The 19827-nt window shown below is 47.2% G+C and overlaps 1 protein-coding gene across 1 annotated transcript; it reads right to left on the bottom strand.

Annotated features, from left to right (window-relative positions):
• Positions 1-323: 323 nt before the first annotated feature.
• MTNR1B (melatonin receptor 1B) lies at positions 324-19579 on the bottom strand. Its single transcript, XM_046015945.1, has 2 exons — positions 19357-19579; positions 324-1174 (listed from the first exon to the last, which is right to left on the bottom strand). Exons 1-2 carry the CDS (start codon positions 19577-19579, stop codon positions 324-326), a joined length of 1074 nt encoding a protein of 357 aa, XP_045871901.1.
• Positions 19580-19827: the final 248 nt, after the last annotated feature.

Here is a 19827-nt window from a genome sequence, read left to right as displayed (position 1 = left end):
TGACCCCAAACCTGTCTTCATTCTGTCCCTTCCCTGGCTGACGAAGGTGCCAAGCACCCAGCGCACTGACAGAGCATCTGCCGGAGCCGGTGCTCTGACACCCACCTCCCCACGCCACCCCCCTCCCCCCCATAGCTATCGGCCTCTTCTGACCAGCCTGAACCTGTAGTGCTGACACGCTTCTTGTCCACACGATGATGTTCCACAAGCTGTATGCCGTCACATCAGCAGGACGGCATAGCCCAGAGAGCTGCCCGATCTCACCCTTGGGGCAGATCTCCTCCTACCATTTCATGAATCTGGTGCCCAGCCGGTGAGTCAGGCTAGAGAGTGTCTAACCGGACTGGGTGCTGGGCATTCCCCAAAGGGGGAGCTTGGCTGCCCTTGGAAACATGCTGAACGCAGCGCCGAGGCTTCCAGAGGGTGGAGACAATCCTACTGTATTCCCTGCGGAAGTTCTGGTTCAGGAGCCCATAGACGATGGCATTAAGGCAGCTGTTGAAATAAGCCAGGAAGTAGCTAGCCACGAAGAGCCCCTCTGGGACCTGGGGAGCTACTGCTTCCGGGTTGATGGCCACAGCGAGGCCGATGCCGTTCAGCGGGGCCCAGCAGATGGCGAAGACCACAAACACCACGAACATGGTCAGAAAGCTCCGGACGTTGCCAGGCTTCAGGCGCGGCTTGGTCTCCGGCTTGGCCCTCCTGCGGGCCTGGAGCACCAGCACCCAGATGCGCAGGTAACAGAAGGACACGACAGCAATGGGGAGGAGGAAGTGAACGATCACCACTGCCGTCGTGTACCGGGCACTGGCCGTCTGAATGAAGGTGCAGGAGTAGATGCGCGGGTCATATGCCAGGGACCCTGCAAAAAAGTTGGGCACCAAGGCCCCCACAGTGAGGAGCCAGATGAGGCAGACGTAGAGGGGCGTGTGCCAGGGCCGGCAGATCTGGTGGTAGGCCACGCTGTGGCAGATGTGGCAGTAGCGGTTAATGGCAATGGCAGTGATGTTGAAGACGGAGCCAATGGCACTCAGACCCATCACAAAGGCACTGGCCTTGCAGTGCGCCTCCCCCAGGGCCCAGCCATCTTGGAAGATGGCCGAGAGGATTAGCGGGTATGGGTACAAGGCCGCCGCCAGGTCAGCTGATGCCAGACTCACCAAGAACAAATTGCCTGGAGCAGGAAAGAGGGAGCAAGAGTCAGCAAGAGACCCCACAGTTTCTAGCTTAGAGAACATTCTACTCTTTATCCAGTCCCTTAAAATTAACTATGTCACTGTTAGTATTGGGGTTGGGGACCTAGCGGCTTTTAGGGACATGGAATTCAGGCTCAGACTGTGTTTCTTCTACATGTTGTGTGGCTTTGGCAACTTACCCAAGTGCCCCAATGCCTCAAGCCTCATTTTTCTCATTTGTAGAATGGGAATAATGATTCCTACTTTGTACTATAGTTGTGAGGATCAAATAATGGGGCAAAGTCCTGGGGGCACCATGGGTGCTCACGAATGATGACAGTTTTCACCACAAGCACAGATCCTCAGCAGTTTTGCATTACTGACGCTCCCGCAAGGGTTCTAAGGGAGAAGCATCTGAATATCCAGAAAGTGGCTTCACTAGTGCCAGTCCCTGCCCATACTCCCACCTTCCCACAGTGTCTCTGGTAGTCTCCTTTTGTACCTTCTCCCACACTGGTCAACAGGCTGCTTTCTAAGTGTCTTTACCTCAGTTTTCTAAATGTGAATGGCATCTTGCAGGTGGGATCGAAGAAAGGTCTGGGAGCAGGAACCATGTGTTCTGGCGTTCCCCTACCTGCCTCGTCTGGGGCCTACACTCACAGCCAGGCGGCCGTGTTGGCAGAGAGTCCCATTCTGGGGTCTTGCGGCCTCCGGTGGCCTCCCTGCATTGCCCGCACCTTCTCCAGCTCTCTGAACTGCCTTCCTTCTCTGAGTGCAGAGTTCTCTAGCCCAAGAAAGCCTCAGGAGCCATAGAGAGAGCTTCTGGAAACCACGACATCCATTGATGGATATGCTTCAGGCGTGTTCTGAGCCAGGATCCTAGGGAACAGCTGGGGTAAAGCCGAATTGAGAAATCCAATATTTCTATTTCTCAAGCATTTGGAGTCTAAAGCAAACACTGACTCAGGAAGAAGGCACCAAGAGTCCAGAAGGGGGGCCAAAACAGAGCTCAGAGCCCAAGAAGCTCCACCCTTGATGTGACTCGTTCCATTCACCAAGTGTACGGTTTGAGCACCTACTGCATGCCCAGGAGTGGATATCCTTTCCCTGCATGCAGTAGGTACTAGTGTCGTCTTCCAAGTCCTCTGGCCTCTTGCCATGTGGTGAAGGGCGAGCTGCTGGCCCTACAGTGGCCAGACACAGAGGGAGGATGGAATGATTGCAAGAGGGAATTCCTGAGGAGCTAAGGGTGCTCACTCCACCATGACCACGTGTGTGCTCTGTGCGCTGCAGAGGCTGATGTAACCTTCTCAGGGATGCAAAAGCATCGGGCAGATGGAAAGGGTCCAAAAGATGCAGCCATCAGAGAGGCCAGTCTGCAGTCTGGCTTCAAGAGGGTAGGGGGAAAGGGAGGCTCAGAACCACCCGCCTGGGGTTCCCCACTCCCCGAGTCAGACCTTCAGGTGAGGGAAACTCCACTATTATAGTTACTATACTATTTATTTTTTTATTTATAAAAAAAATATTTAATTAATATTTTTATATTATATATTTTATAACTATAGTTAACAGTACTATTATAGTTATAAACCCACAAGGCAGAGAAAAGGCTGCTTCCAGGCTTCTCCTGTTCCCACCCACATTCATTCAGCACATCTCGAAGAAGATCCCACAGGATGCACTCCATGTGGGTGTGGGAACATGGTAGACCCCCAGGCAGCCTTCATTTGGATGATTAAAATGCTTACAAGGTGGTGGGCTCTCTTGTCTCTCCAGACACTCACGGAGAGATGGGTGTAAAGCGGGCCAGCCTTGGCTTGAACTGCTGGATTCCTTCTCCTTCAACTTTGTTAGGGTTCTACTTACTCAGTGGGGTGAAACTTCCTTACATTCTTTCTGCCTGGTACAGCCTGACAAGAAATGCACATCTCAGGACCTGCTCCAGGGGCGGAGGGGGTCTCCTCCTTTTCCATTTAATTCCCAGTTTTGTCTGCGTTCTCCACTGGTGGATGTCAGCCTCCGACTCTCCTAGGCAGACCTCACCTGGTCTCAAGACAGCGAGGCATTTCCCCTCTCAGAGTTCTTATTCTTGGCTGCATCCATTGTCCTTGTCTCTTCCCAGAATCCTAAGTGTCTTTTTGGTGTTGGGAGGTGGTGCTGGAAGGTGGGATGATCCCGGGAATCTGTTTTGCAGCTTTGAAGTTGGGCAACTTCCTGAAACTTCTTTCTCCATGACTGTTCCTTTGCCGGTTCCCTCCTGTACTTTGGAAGCCCTCCTTCCTTTTCTTTACATGCACTTGGTTGCTTCTGGGAAGAACATCGCTTCTTTCTGACACAGGAATGTTGGTCCCTACAGGGCCCTCTGGGCTCCCAGTAGAGCAGCAAACAAGCTTTCGGCACTTCCAAGCACGTGCGGAGAAAGTCAAGGGCGGCTGGGAGCGGCTGCCAGCTCAGCCAGCTGTTCCCACCCCCCCCCCCCCCCAAAGCTAGTCAAGCTCCGCCGTGTTAATGTGGCTCATCCCCTAATAATGCCCCGGAGGCTGGCGAACAGCTTGTAAATAGTGGGAAGAACACATTCAACTCCACAGAAAGAGTGATTCAATTACTCTCCCCTATTACTCGGGCTGTTCCTAAAAGGCTGAAATCAACCAGTTCCTGCCGTAGGTTCACCCGCCCAGACGTCGCACTGTCTCCCAGATTTCTTGACATCATTCCAAATTAGGCAAATAAAATTCTTGTTTTGTCTCCCATCTGTAAGAAGCCAGGTCCTGTCTGGATGGTAGTCAAGGGAGACCTAGTCATCTATCCGTCTCTTCCCCAGACAGGTGAGAAAACCATCAGGACACGCGCAGCACCGTTCAGCCCGCTCTGCGCAGGCATCTAATGAATATTCATATCACATATCCTGGCGTGACTTCTTTCCATCTGCCTCCACCAGACAGGGTGTGTGAGTGGAGACAGACTTCGACAGCAGGCCTTTGTTCACTAATATGGAATTCCCTTTTAACAATCATACGAAAAGCACATCCCTCCACAATCTACTCCTTCCTTGCTTCCTCCTCCCCTTTTCCCAGGAAATCCATTTCTTTTTCTTTTTTTTTTTAAGATTTTAAAATTTATTTATTTGACAGAGAGAGAGAGATCACAAGTAGACAGAGAGGCAGGCAGAGAGAGAGAGGGAAGCAGGCTCCCTGCTCTCCCTGCTCTCAGCTCAGAGAGCCCAGTGCAGGACTGGATCCCAGGACCCTGAGATCATGACCTGAGCCAAAGACAGACGCTTAACAGACTGAGTCACCCAGCTGCCCCAAGAAATCTATTTCTTAAGAAGGATCTGGTAACCCTGGGGGAAAAAACCAGCAAGCCTTGAGTGATCAAGTCTTCATCAGATAGGAGAGTTCCAGAAGGTCAAGCCACCTCCATCCCTTGCCCCTCCTCCCTGTGGCCACCCAACAGGCCCAACGAGCTTGTTAAATTTAAATTGTCCTTGGTCACTGAGCTAAAAGCCAGTGTAGAAACAGATAGTCATGGAGTCATTTCCTCAACAGATATTTCTGAGTATCTACTAGGGAAGAGCTTTGCCTTTGCCAAGGCCAAGGGAAGCATGGCGAGTGAGAAAAGCATGCTCCCTCCCCTTACAAAGCTGGTGGTCTCAGAGAAGGAAATAAAAAATAAAAACAAGATGAGCAAAGGTTAAAATAGGGACTTCAACAGAGAAGCTATCATTTCTAACAGGGTTGAATTTCCCGTGCCTTGAGGCTTTTTTCCATCCTTAACCTATTCAAGCACACAATACACTTAGTGAGTGCCTACCCCATCTGTCTTGCAGGGCACAGGGATGGGTCAAAGACATAGCCCCTGCTGGGGAGATGCCAGCAGGGCTGTTGGGCTGAGAAACAGAGAAACAGCAGCCAGACAGCCCTTCAGTGTGCAGGAATCCAAGAGGGAGCCTAGGATAAGGGAACAGTGAGGAAGAGCTAAGATGGCCTGGGGATGGGGCTGGCCAAGCAGGAAAATTCACCAAGGAGCTGAAGAAAATCACAAAGACCTTTGCCACTGGCCTGCTTCCTTCCTAGAATGGCTGTTTTCCTCAAAAGGGATCTGTATGGGAAAGGAAGGACATAGGAAACACTAGTCATCTCGAAATGAATGTGAAATATTTTCATCAGTTACTTTCTGGAGATAAGCATTGGAAATCACTAGGCAGATTATTTGTTAAAAACCTGATTTCTGGAGGAGGAGTCAAGATGGCGGAGAAGTAGCAGCCTGAGACTACATCAGGTAGCAGGAGATCAGCTCGATAGCTTATCTAAACATTGCAAACACCTACAAATCCAACGGGAGAGCGAAGAGAAGAACAGCAACTCTAGAAACAGAAAATCAACCACTTTCTGAAAGGTAGGACTGGCGGAGAAGTGAATCTAAAACGACGTGAAGATAGACCGCGGGGGGAGGGGCCGGCTCCCGGCAAGTGACAGAGCAACGGAGCACAAAATCAGGACTTTTAAAAGTCTGTTCCACTGAGGGAAGGCTAAACCAGGGTGAAGCCCACGTGGGGTCAGCGTGGCCCCAGGCCCCGCAGGGTCACAGAAGGATCGGGGGTGTCAGAGTGTCGGAGAGCTCGCAGGTATTAGAACGGAGAAGCCGGCTGCAGAGACAGAGCCGAGGACTGAACTCTCAGCTCGGGGTTACCTTGAACTGGTCGCGGGCTGGGTGAGCTCGGAGCGCGGCTAGAGGCTGGGGATACGGGAGTGATTGGGTGCTGTCCTCTGGGGGCGCACTGAGGAGTGGGGCCCCGGGCTCTCGGCTCCTCCGGGCCGGAGACTAGGAGGCTGCCATTTTCATTCCCATCCTCCGGAACTCTACGGAAAGCGTTCAGGGAACAGAAGCTCCCAAAAGCGAACCCGAGCAGATTACTTAGTCCGGCCGCCGGTAAGGGCGGTGCAATCCCGCCTCGGGCAAAGACACTTGAGAGTCACTACAACAGGCCCCTCCCCCAGAAGATCAACAAAATATCCAGCCAGGACGAAGTTCATCTATCAAGGAGAAAGCAGGTTCAATTCCTAAGACAGCAGAGCAATTCCAGAGGAGGAGAAAGCAAAGCACGGAACTCATGACTTTCTCCCCATGATTCTTTAGTCTTGCGGCTACTTCAATTTTTTTTTTTCTTTTTTCTTTTTTCTTCTTCGGCTAAATTTTTTAAAACTTTTACCCTTTTCTTTTTTAACATTTTTTGACTAGTTCATCTAAATATATATATTTTTTCTTTCTTTTTTATATTTTTTTAATTTGTTTTATTTTTTAAATTTTTTTCTTTTTTTTTTCTTTTTTTTTTCCAGAACCTGTTTTTATCCCCTTTCTCCCCCCCACAATTTGGGGTCTCTTCTGATTTGGTTACAGCGCATTTTTCTGGGGTCTTTGCCACCCTTTTAGTAGTTTATTTGCTCCTTCATATCCTCTTATCTGGACAAAATGACAAGGCGGAAAAAATCACCACAAACAAAAGAACAAGAGACAGTACCGAAGGCTAGGGACCTAATCAACACAGACATGGGTAATATGTCAGATCAAGAGTTCAGAATGACGATTCTGAACATTCTAGCCGGGCTCGAAAAAGGCATGGAAGATATTAGAGAAACCCTCTCTGGAGATATTAAAGCCCTTTCTGGAGAAATTAAAGAACTAAAATCTAACCAAGTTGAAATCAAAAAAGCTATTAATGAGGTGCAATCAAAAATGGAGGCTCTCACTGCTAGGATCAATGAGGCAGAAGAAAGAATTAGTGATATAGAAGACCAAATGACAGAGAATAAGGAAGCCGAGCAAAAGAGGGACAAACAGCTACTGGACCATGAGGGGAGAATTCGAGAGATAAGTGACACCATAAGACGAAACAACATTAGAATAATTGGGATTCCAGAAGAAGAAGAAACAGAGAGGGGAGCAGAAGGTCTATTGGAGAGAATCATTGGAGAGAATTTCCCTCATATGGCAAAGGGAACAAGCATCAAAATCCAGGAGATGCAGAGAACCCCCCTCAAAGTCAACAAGAATAGGTCCACACCCCGTCACCTAATAGTAAAATTTACAAGTCTTAGTGACAAAGAGAAAATCCTGAAAGCAGCCCGAGAAAAGAAGTCTGTAACATACAATGGTAAAAATATTAGATTGGCGGCAGACTTATCCACAGAGACCTGGCAGGCCAGGAAGAGCTGGCATGATATATTCAGAGCACTAAACGAGAAAAACATGCAGCCAAGAATACTCTATCCAGCTAGGCTATCATTGAAAATAGAAGGAGAGATCAAAAGCTTCCAGGACAAACAAAAACTGAAAGAATTTGCAAACACCAAACCAGCTCTCCAGGAAATATTGAAAGGGGTCCTCTAAGCAAAGAGAGAGCCTAAAAGAAGTAGATCAGAAAGGTACAGAGACAATATACAGTAACAGTCACCTTACAGGCTAATAATGGCACTAAATTCATATCTCTCAATAGTTACCCTGAATGTTAATGGGCTAAATGCCCCAATCAAAAGACACAGGGTATCAGAATGGATAAAAAAACAAAACCCATCAGTATGTTGCCTACAAGAAACTCATTTTAGACACGAAGACACCTCCAGATTTAAAGTGAGGGGGTGGAAAACAATTTACCATGCTAATGGGCATCAGAAGAAAGCTGGGGTGGCAATCCTTATATCAGATCAATTAGATTTTAAGCCAAAGACTATAATAAGAGATGAGGAAGGACACTATATCCTACTCAAAGGGTCTGTCCAACAAGAAGATCTAACAATTTTAAATATCTATGCCCCTAACGTGGGAGCAGCCAACTATATCAACCAATTAATAACAAAATCAAAGAAACACATCAATAATAATACAATAATAGTAAGGGACTTTAACACTCCCCTCACTGAAATGGACAGATCATCCAAGCAAAAGATCAACAAGGAAATAAAGGCCTTAAATGACACACTGGACCAGATGGACATCACAGATATATTCAGAACATTTCATCCCAAGGCAACAGAATACACATTCTTCTCTAGTGCACATGGAACCTTCTCCCGAATAGATCACATCCTGGGTCACAAATCAGGTCTCAACCGGTATCAAAAGATTGGGATCATTCCCTGCATATTTTCAGACCACAATGCTCTGAAGCTAGAACTCAATCACAAGAGGAAAGCTGGAAAGAACCCAAATACATGGAGACTAAACACCATCCTTCTAAAGAATGAATGGGTCAACCAGGAAATTAAAGAAAAACTGAAAAAATTCATGGAAACAAATGATAATGAAAACACAACAGTTCAAAATCTGTGGGACACAGCAAAGGCAGTCCTGAGAGGAAAATATATAGCAGTACCAGCCTTTCTCAAGAAACAAGAAAGGTCTCAAGTATACAACCTAACCCTACACGTAAAGGAGCTGGAGAAAGAACAAGAAAGAAACCCTAAACCCAGCAGGAGAAGAGAAATCATAAAGATCAGAGCAGAAATCAATGAAATAGAAACCAAACAAACAATAGAAAAAATCAATGAAACTAGGAGCTGGTTCTTTGAAAGAATCAATAAGATTGATAAACCCCTGGCCAGACTCATCAAAAAGAAAAGAGAAAGGACCCAAATCAATAAAATCATGAATGAAAGAGGAGAGATCACAACTAACACCAAAGAAATACAGACAATTATAAGAACATACTATGAGCAACTCTACGCCAACAAATTGGACAATCTGGAAGAAATGGATGCATTCCTAGAGACATATAAACTACCACAACTGAACCAGGAAGAAATCGTAAACCTGAACAGGCCCATAACCAGTAAGGAGATTGAAACAGTCATCAAAAATCTCCAAACAAACAAAAGCCCAGGGCCAGACGGCTTCCCAGGGGAATTCTACCAAACATTTAAAGAAGAACTCATTCCTATTCTCCTGAAACGGTTCCAAAAAATAGAAATGGAAGGAAAACTTCCAAACTCATTTTATGAGGCCAGCATCCCCTTGATCCCAAAACCAGACAAGGATCCCACCAAAAAAGAGAACTACAGACCAATATCCTTGATGAACACAGACGCAAAAATTCTCGCCAAAATACTAGCCAATAGGATTCAACAGTACATTAAAAGGATTATTCACCACGATCAAGTGGGATTTATTCCAGGGCTGCAGGGTTGGTTCAACATCCGCAAATCAATCAATGTGATAGAACACATTAATAAAAGAAAGAACAAGAACCATATGATACTCTCCATAGATGCTGAAAAAGCATTTGACAAAGTACAGCATCCCTTCCTGATCAAAACTCTCCAAAGTGTAGGGATAGAGGGCACATACCTCAATATTATCAAAGCCATCTATGAAAAGCCCACCGCAAATATCATTCTCAATGGAGAAAAACTGAAAGCTTTTCCACTAAGGTCAGGAACACGGCAGGGATGTCCATTATCACCACTGCTATTCAACATAGTACTAGAAGTCCTAGCCTCAGCAATCAGACAACAAAAAGAAATTAAAGGCATCCAAATTGGTAAAGAAGAAGTCAAACTATCACTCTTCGCAGATGATATGATACTATATGTGGAAAACCCAAAAGACTCCACTCCAAAACTGCTAGAACTTGTACAGGAATTCAGTAAAGTGTCAGGATATAAAATCAATGCACAGAAATCAGTTACATTTCTGTACACCAACAACAAGACTGAAGAAAGAGAAATTAAGGAGTCAATCCCATTTACAATTGTACCCAAAACTATAAGATACCTAGGAATAAACCTCACCAAAGAGACTAAGAATCTATATACAGAAAATTATAAAGTACTCATGAAAGAAATTGAGGAAGACACAAAAAAATGGAAAAATGTTCCATGCTCCTGGATTGGAAGAATAAATATTGTGAAAATGTCCATGCTACCTAAAGCAATCTACACATTTAATGCAATCCCTATCAAAATACCATCCATTTTTTTCAAAGAAATGGAACAAATAATCCTAAAATTTATATGGAACCAGAAAAGACCTCGAATAGCCAAAGGAATATTGAAAAAGAAAGCCAACGTTGGTGGCATCAGAATTCCGGACTTCAAGCTCTATTACAAAGCTGTCATCATCAAGACAGCATGGTACTGGCCCAAAAACAGACACATAGATCAGTGGAACAGAATAGAGAGCCCAGAAATCGACCCTCAACTCTATGGTCAACTAATCTTCGACAAAGCAGGAAAGAATGTCCAATGGAAAAAAGACAGCCTCTTCAATAAATGGTGCTGGGAGAATTGGACAGCCACATGCAGAAAAATGAAATTGGACCACTTCCTTACACCACACACGAAAACAGACTCCAAATGGATGAAGGACCTCAATGTGAGAAAGGAATCCATCAAAATCCTTGAGGAGAATGCAGGCAGCAACCTCTTTGACCTCAGCCGTAACAACATCTTCCTAGGAACAACGGCAAAGGCAAGGGAAGCAAGGGCAAAAATGAACTATTGGGATTTCATCAAGATCAAAAGCTTTTGCACAGCAAAGGAAACAGTTAACAAAACCAAAAGACAACTGACAGAATGGGAGAAGATATTTGCAAATGACATATCAGATAAAGGGCTAGTATCCAAAATCTATAAGGAACTTAGCAAACTCAACACCCAAAGAACAAACAATCCAATCAAGAAATGGGCAGAGGACATGAACAGACATTTCTGCAAAGAAGACATCCAGATGGCCAACAGACACATGAAAAAGTGCTCCACGTCACTTGGCATCAGGGAAATACAAATCAAAACCACAATGAGATATCACCTCACACCAGTCAGAATGGCTAAAATTAACAAGTCAGGAAATGACAGATGCTGGCGAGGATGCGGAGAAAGGGGAACCCTCCTCCACTGTTGGTGGGAATGCAAGCTGGTGCAACCACTCTGGAAAACAGCATGGAGGTTCCTCAAAATTTGAAAATAGAACTACCCTATGACCCAGCAATTGCACTACTGGGTATTTACCCTAAAGATACAAACATAGTGATCCAAAGGGGCACGTGTACCCGAATGTTTATAGCAGCAATGTCCACAATAGCCAGACTATGGAAAGAACCTAGATGTCCATCAACAGATGAATGGATAAAGAAGATGTGGTATATATACACAATGGAATACTATGCAGCCATCAAAAGAAATGAAATCATGCCATTTGCGATGACGTGGATGGAACTAGAGCGTATCATGCTTAGTGAAATAAGTCAATCGGAGAAAGACAACTATCATATGATCTCCCTGATATGAGGACATGGAGAAGCAACATGGGGGGGTAGGGGGATAGGAGAAGAATAAATGAAACAAGATGGGATTGGGAGGGAGACAAACCATAAATGACTCTTAATCTCACAAAACAAACTGGGGGTTGCTGGGGGGAGGTGGGATTGGGAGAGGGGGAGGGGGCTATGGACATTGGGGAGGGTAAGTGCTATCGTGAGTGCTGTGAAGTGTGTAAACCTGGCGATTCACAGACCTGTACCCCTGGGGATAAAAATACATTATATGTTTATTAAAAAAAAAAAATTTGGAAGGGGAGGCGAACCATAAGAGACTATGGACTCTGAGAAACAACCTGAGGGTTTTGAAGGGTCAGGGCTGGGAGGTTGGGGGAACAGGTGGTGGGTAATGGGGAGGGCACGTTTTGCATGGAGCACTGGGTGTTGTGCAAAAAGAATGAATACTGTTACGCTGAAAAAATAAATAAAATGGAAAACAAACAAACAAACAAACAAAAACCAACCCTGATTTCCTTACAAATACTTAAACAAGGCAGTTTTATATTAAAGTAAGCTCCTAATTTGATTCCCAAATTCCTTGAGGGCAGAAATTGTTTTCCACTAAAATCACATTATTTTTGAAAATTTTAGAGAGTGTGGATGAATCATATAAGGGGCAAGTTGAAATGTAACTGTGCTTTAATTAAAAACAAAGAGGCCTGCTAAGTAAGCTCATCGTGTAAGCAAAAGCAGGATGGGGGTATTTCAACCACTTAAAAGAAGAGAACATATTTAAGAGCATAAGCATCTATTTTTTTTTTTTTTAACTGAGATGCCTATTACAAAACACCCGTCCATAAGCATCACCAGAGAGCATCTGGAAACTCTTTCGATAGCATTTTATTACTTCAATTACACTTAACACTCACAACAAAACCACAGTTGGTTTAGCACCTTCAAGTTTATAATGTGCCTTTACATAAATTGACTCAATTATATCTCAAAAGAATCCTTTATGGTTGATTGCGTGATTTCCATTTCTAGAAACAGGCACTCAGGTTATGTGACTTGCCCAGGGCCATAACAGTGAAGAGTGAGAAAGAAAAGAAACAGGAGGAAATCAGGAAAAAGAAATGTCAAGGGCAACCAAAGTGAGAAAGAAAGGAAAGCAAGCCCATTTAACCCGGCACTTAGGAAGTCAGAGGTGATATTCGCCAGGGCATGGTTCTGTCCAATGTTGGAGGATAAACTTTAGTACTGTGGGTTGTTCTCCCAATCGGCTTTGGCTTTAAGAGAAGAAAGAAACGGAGTGATACTTGCAAAAGGATATCCCTTTGATGGGGGGTTGTACAGGGTTTTTTTCTTTTCTATTTCTTCTAAATGGGAGAGATTTTATCTGGCATGTAATGAGCACACAGTAATAGCAGCTATTTTTTATTGTTGCTGCTTTTATATTATTAGTGGTGTCAAAAGAACAAGAAAGAAACTCCAAACATTGGACTACAATCCCTAGGAGGTAAGACAGGAGAAGTCACAGTGCAGGGAGGACAGTGATGGGCGGGTACTCCCTAAGCACTGGGGACTCCAATTCTCAACTCCCTAAATTCCACTCTTTCAACAAGAAGTATTTTAAATCGTAACACCTAATCGAGGCATTGGTATGTCCAGAGTTTTGTGATGTATCCTGCTAAATACAGACCTGCAATTTTGGCGGGGGTGGGGGGTTGGGGGGGTGGGGATATAAAACAGTCAAACACGGAAAGTTTTCATACCCCTGGGCTACTGAGAGCTACACGGGAAGAATTAAAGAGGATTATGAGCTTTCCTGATTGTTCAGCTAAAGACATAATTATGGGATTTAAAATGTGTTCATCTTTGCTTGGTGAAGAGATAAGAAAGTATTCAGAGCAGAAACCCGAAGTTGGAGAGCTCAAGTCCCATCAGGGAGGGAGTCCAAGTTTAAGCCCAGTCTGGTCTTCAGCTGATAATAGGCATTCCAAACCCCTGCAGGCTGAGCGGGTCAAAAGACACCCGTCACCAAGTGGCATCTCCATGAGTGGTCGGAAGCAGCATAAAATTGGGATAAAGTGGGTTCCACCTTACCCAACAATGCCTGGAGCGCAGGGACTGTGGATCTATTAAGTATTTCCTCCAAGCCTTCCAACAGCCTCTATCCGGACCTAGTCTATCTACTCATTTATCATCTCCACCCTCGGTCAGCAAGTGGGGGGAAAAGGTGGGCTCAGCTCCCCCCTGACTGGGGATGCAAAACATCTGTCAAGCTGAAAATGCCAATCAGGAAGACTGCAGTGCGGTCCCTATTTCTGGTTAAAAGATGGCACGGACTGATCGTCAGTGGGTGCCCGGAGGACAGGGCAGACTCTAGAGGAGGACCTGTGTGTTCGGCAGCCAAATCCTCCACGTTTTCTTGGGCGATTCCAATGTCAATTTCATATTCCTTCTCTTTACCTATCACCCAACTATCCTAGATATGGATTCGTGTCCACTCATTCACAACTCCCAGATAGCCCGGGAAATCAGGCACTGTGCCCATGGGCCAGGAATACCTGATACCCTTTGGGCTTTCCCCTCCCGTTAATGGAGATTACCTCGACCTTCCAGTAAGGACATGTTTCTCTCAGCTCTCTTCTGGGGGGGCCAACTGGATGGTGAAGGTAAAGCAGGAGGCTCACATTCTACAGACAGCCTGATGGGGGGCAATCTCAGGACAGACCGGCAGGGGGCAAACTCCCTAAAGAGGCAGGGAGGCACAATCTGGGGGAGGCCAGGCAGCGTTGGACACCCCTAGCCACACAGGAGCAGCGGGAGCAGGCACACCTCTGAGCGGATGGTGCCAGTCAGCCTCTAAGGACAAGAATGAGGTGGACCATGGGCTTTTCGTGCTGGAAACCCTTCAGTTCCACAAAAACTCTACTGGTGGCATGAGCAGGACTGAGTGCTGTCACTGAGTCTGCCCCACCTCGTGACACAAAATTTATTACTTCTGTCCCACTGCTCTCCTGATGTCTTGTCCATTTTCAGTTCGTTTCAACAGACAGGTGTTTATGTCTTACTGTGTACTTAGTTCTGTGGACAGAAAGGGAATACAAGTCTCAGCTCTCAAGAGATTCTCAGTGCCCTGGGGAGAGCGGGACATGGACAACAGCACGGCGAGGTGGGTTCTGTCTGTGGAGGGCATGTGGCAGCCAGAGGAGGGAGACCGGCCCCACACCCTGCTTGGTATTAATAAGCAACATTAACCGCCACAGAGGGGAGCTGAAGAGGGGTCTGAAGGAGAAGTTTGATGGCAAAAAAGAGGCAGGGAGCTCCCCAAGATGAGGCAGTGCGTAGGAGTCTGGCGGCATGTGAGCAGCTGTGGCTCACAAGCAGGATGAGAGGAGGGAGGCCAGACTGTCTTCTTAGCTGGGTTAGAGGGACAAGGGCTGTGTGGGCAGAGTCTGATGCTGTACAGACAGAGGGCAGCCACCGATGGGATGGCATACCTCTGCCAGCGGGGTCAGCCATCGGAGGAAGGAGCCTGGAAATCTGTCTGGACACTATGGACATAATTTGTTCCAGATATGGTGAGCATGGGGCGTGACTGGTCGGCTCAGATGGTTAAGTGTCTGCCTTTGGCTCAGGTCATGACCTCATCGGGTCCCGCATTAGGATCCCTGCTCAGCGGGGAGTCTGCTTCTCCCTCTCCCTCTGCTGCTCCCCTATTTGTGCTCTCTCTTTCTCTCTGTGTCAATTTTTTTTTTTTTTTAAAGATGATGAATGTGTAAAATGAGGCAGTGAGAGGAGGGAGGGCAGGAAAGGGGAATTTTTTTTTTTTTAATTTAACAGAGAGAGGTCACAAGTAGGCAGAGAGGCAGGCAGAGAGAGAAGGAGAAACAGGCTCCCCACTGAGCAGAGAGCCCCATGCAGGGCTCGATCCCAGGACCCTGAGATCATGACCTGAGCCGAAGGCAGAGGCTTAAACCACTGAGCCACCCAGGTGCCCCAGGAAAGGGGAATATTGAGAAATATTAGAAGACAAAAACCATGGGAGCTTGGGGAATGAAGGAACCAGGAATGACACCCAGAGATCAGGTGTCTGGGAGAGGAAAAGAAGGAGATCCAAAAAACTAGCATGAGGTAAGCCAAAGGAATGAAAGTTTTCAAGGAAGGCGTAGGCTTGAGAATCACACACTACACAGGGGGGCATTCCAGAGGCCAGTCTCCAGAACCCTGAAGAGGAAATGGGAAGCCAGGAGGTAGCCAGTGCATGGAAATTGATGCCTGGCTGTGAAGGGAAGGAGAGAGTAGTGATGAATTCAGAAACAGGCATAAAATCAGGGCACCTGGATGGCTCAGTCAGTTAAGCGGCTGCCTTTCTGCTCTCTCCAGTTGTGATCTCAGGGTCCTGGGATAGTGTCCCAAACCGGGCTCCCTGCTCAGCAGGGAGTCTGCTTTTCCCTCTCCTCACTCTCTCTCTCCCCCCTCATCACCCCCTCCACCCTGCTGCCCTGTGCCCCCTAGCTAGTGCTCTCTCTCTCAAATAAATAAATAAAATCTTAAAAAAAAAAAAAAAAGAAAGAAAAGGACATAGAGGCGCCTAGGTGGCTCAGTGGGTTAAGACTCTGTCTTTAGTTCAGATCATGATCCCAGGGTCCTGAGATCAAGCCCTGCATCAGACTTTCTGCTCAGCAGGGAACCTGCCTCCCCTTCTCTCTCTGCCTGCCTCTCTGCCTGCTTGTGATCTCTTGTCAAATAAATAAATAAAATCTTTAAAAAAAAAGAGCATAAAATCAAGGTAAGATTTTTTTTTTCCTAACACCAAAGACCCTTGTGTATACATGCCTGCATGTATGGGTGCATGTGTGGGCTAAAGGGAAAGAGACAAACACTGAAAACACAGAAGAGGGAGAAAGAACTTGATGGGGGAAGGTTCCAGAAAAGCAGAGAAAGGAAGAGATGAAAACTGAAAACACAGAGATTATTATTGGCGAAGTCTAGACCAAGGCAAGCATGGCCATGGCAGGCACAAAAATGTCCTCAGATGCCGTCAGGAGAGCCCTAAATAGGACAGGTCCCCAGGAAGCACGCACTCAAGTGTGAAATGCACACATAGTCTTACCTTCCAAGTTGGGTCAATGTTCTGAATCTGTCTCCCACCTTCCCTCCATCCCTCCCTCTCTTTCTCTAGTGCCATCTCTGAAAAAGTCAACCCAGCACATGCAGCCAGGGGGCGTCCAGCAGCATGGTCCTGGGAAAAAAGGACAATTCAGCTAACCACTCAACCTGCTCTCAGGATCACCACTGTCATGGATCATAAAAAGAGCTGCCCTTGCCGTAGTCACGTGAAGGATACGGATGTCTGCTAAGAAAGGTCTATGATCTAAATATGGGCTGTGTGCCGTGGTTATGGGACCTATAAGTGTTCTCATCGCCACGGTCCTATCTTCTTAATAGCAGTGAATTAAAGAACCAGTCTTAATTATAGAAAGGTCTGAGATGAGGGTTTCTTTTTCTTTTTATTATTATTATGTTCAATTAGCCAGCATATAGTACATCATTCGTGGCTGATGTAGTGTTCAACGATTCATTAGTTGCGTATAACACCCAGCGCTCATCACCACACATGCCCCCTTAATATCCATCATCCTGTGACCCCATCCCCCCATCCTCCCTCCCTTCTATAACCCTCAGTTTGGTTCCTGGAGTCCAGAGTCTGAGATGAGGGATTCTTTTTTTTTTTTTTTAAAGATTTTATTTAGTTATTTGACAGAGAGAGATCACAAGTAGACAGAGAAGCAGGCAGAGAGAGTGAGGGAAGCAGGCTCCCCGCTGAGCAGAGAGCCCGACGCGGGACTCGATCCCAGGACCCTGAGATCATGACCCGAGCCGAAGGCAGCGGCTTAACCCACTGAGCCACCCAGGCGCCCCTGAGATGAGGGATTCTTAAAGTCACCCTAAACTCTCAGTAGAGAGACTCGATTCCTAGAGGAATGAGGGCAAATTCCAAGTTTGTAATCACCTTCTGAAATCTCACTGTGCCAAGGGTTAACAGAAGTCAATAGTAGATTTTTCAAGACTGTTACCCATAAAGCCAGTGCTCAAATAAAAGCTGCTTAAATTGCGCGGCTGGAGCAGACACCAGCGTATCAGGAATTCATGTCATTTAGCTATGGTGTTAGCATTTGCTTCTGGTGCTGGGCTGTAGCCTACTCAACGGACCGGAGGAAGGAGAGAACAGGGAATGGGTCGCCAACTTAACGACCAGTACCCACCCCCAGCCATGCTCCCCAAATCAGTAAGGTTCTGTGAGCTGGGCTAGGAGAGCAGAAGAGGCCAGCCCTCCTTGGGATGAGGAAGGGGAGAAGATGCCTGTCTGCTTCATGTAAAAGGAAGCCTCACTCCCCCTATTCAGCCACCCCTCCCTCAGGCAGCTCAAATTACTGATCAGGGACCAATAGCCCACCCCACCAGGTTAGTCAAGGAGAGAACTGGCTGAAGGGCCAGCCCTGCCTCCTTCCTGCCTGGGTGCAGGAGATGCATGTTTGTGGCAGCTGCAAAGGGACGATGCAATAAAAAATATCAAACACAACTCTTCCCCCAGCGTGACTTGCTCCTTCCTAATATATAAGTTTTTAGTCAAAGGACATGACAACATCTTGAAAAAAGGGATTCCAGATGATTCTAACCATCACTACTGAAATGACTGAGTCAGAAAGCTTGTTTCTACTTAACAGTGTTGTTTCCCATATTATAAACAGAAGCTCTATTTTTGTTTTTTGTTTATTCTTTAGATAAAAATACTGGAGCCAGAGAGCCACACAAAATATATATAACCATTTACTGCTACTGGCCTTTCTGGATGGTCTGGCTCCTTAGGAAAGCGTGGTTAAAGGACACGCCTGGCTTTCTGCTTTTGTCTTTTCATTGTAATTCACTCAAATTGGAGTAACGCCCAGATTAAGAAATTACAAATTGAGAACCAGGCCCTGAGCTTTCCCGGCTGAAATGGTCAGCATGCTCCAATGACCTCTCAGGGTCAGAGTTCAGAGTTCCCCCTGGTTTTGTTCCCTTGCAGACCTAAGGAATGCCCGCACCCCAAGTCACCCTCCCATTCCTACATTTTCTTCGCTCCTGCCCACCCTTAATTACTCCCTCTAAGCCCCTCCCTACTGGTCAGGGCACACTTGGGGTTGGCAAGAACTCCCCAGGCTGCCTCGATATTGCGCTCCCTCCAAATTTTCCCTCCAGGAAAAACTGAAACGAGAGTGAACAGAAGGGAAAACATACTTTTCCCTATTGCAGCACTACTTTGCCGAATCACTGTTTTAACTTTCATTTAATCCCACGAATTCCTTATCTGCAGAAAAGAACACGTTATCCCACAATAATGTAGTTCCACCCAAGCAGAGCCTGCAGATTTCTGCAACTGTACTCTCTGGGTTGGAAATAGGTCTTCAGATGATCTGGAGAGAAGTTTCTGACACAAAACTTCCCCACCCCCCAACCCACCCCGGGCTTCATTGTCTCACCACCCACTGCAGGGGAGGGAGAGAGGTGTTAAAAATCCCGAGATTCCTGTGGTGGGATACAGGCAGCCTCCCGACCCGCACAGAATGGAGCGCCCCAGATGACAGAAGCTTCCAGCTGCGTGGGTTCCCACAGAGCGGGCGCCCCGCCGAAAAGTGCGCAAGAAAAACTTTGCTCAGTTCACGCGGCACAGATGTGCCCAGTGCGCTCCAGACAGCGGCAAGAGGTGGGTGCCAGAACCACACGTCGGGGAAAGGCTGCAGCTCGCCCACCTTTTGAACACAGGGCTCAACTTGGGGACGAGGTTAGAGAAAAGGGAACGGGGCCCCAGGGACCGATGAAGGGGTGAAGATGGAGACCCGACTTCAGGGAAGGGTCAGCCCCAGCCGCGGGCGTGGCGCTCACCCGCGTTCCGTAGCTTGCGGTTCCTGAGCACCGAGAGGATGACCAGGAGGTTGCCCACGACGTCCCCCGCGGTGGTGACGATAAGCACCGCAGACAAAGTGGGCGCCACCCAGGGAAGACGGTCGGTCCCGGAGGGCCGCGCGCTGCCCTCCCCCGGCCGGCCCGGGCGCCCGGCCAGGTGGCCCGCCTCGCAGCAGTTGGAGAAAGAGCCGTTCTCCAGCATCGTGGACCCTCTGGCGCCGCGCGCCAGCCGCCGCGCCACGCGCTGTCATCCACTGGAGGGAGCGCGATGTCGCGGCGGCGCCCAGAGTTCTTGCCACCCCCAAGTGTGCCCTGACCAGTAGGGAGGGGCCTAGAGGGAGTAATTAAGCCTGGGCACGGGGCGGAGAAAATGTAGGAATGGGAGGAGGACTTGGGGTGCAGGCATTGCCAAAAGGAGTGTGTCCCTCTCTGTCCTTCCCTTGGGGGCCG

This window comes from Meles meles, chromosome 8 (assembly GCF_922984935.1).
Source record: "Meles meles chromosome 8, mMelMel3.1 paternal haplotype, whole genome shotgun sequence".
In the NCBI taxonomy this organism is placed as follows: Eukaryota; Metazoa; Chordata; class Mammalia; order Carnivora; family Mustelidae; genus Meles; species Meles meles.
Note: the sequence above shows the minus strand (reverse complement) of the source record. Positions and strands in the feature narration are given on the sequence as shown.

Coding starts and splice junctions, on each gene's coding strand:
- MTNR1B (XM_046015945.1), bottom strand. CDS start 19,579: ATGCTGGAGAACGGCTCTTTCTCCAACTGCTGCGAGGCGGGCCACCTG. Junction 1,175..19,356: donor CCGCAAGCTACGGAACGCGG/GTGAGCGCCACG, acceptor TTCCTGCTCCAG/GCAATTTGTTCTTGGTGAGT.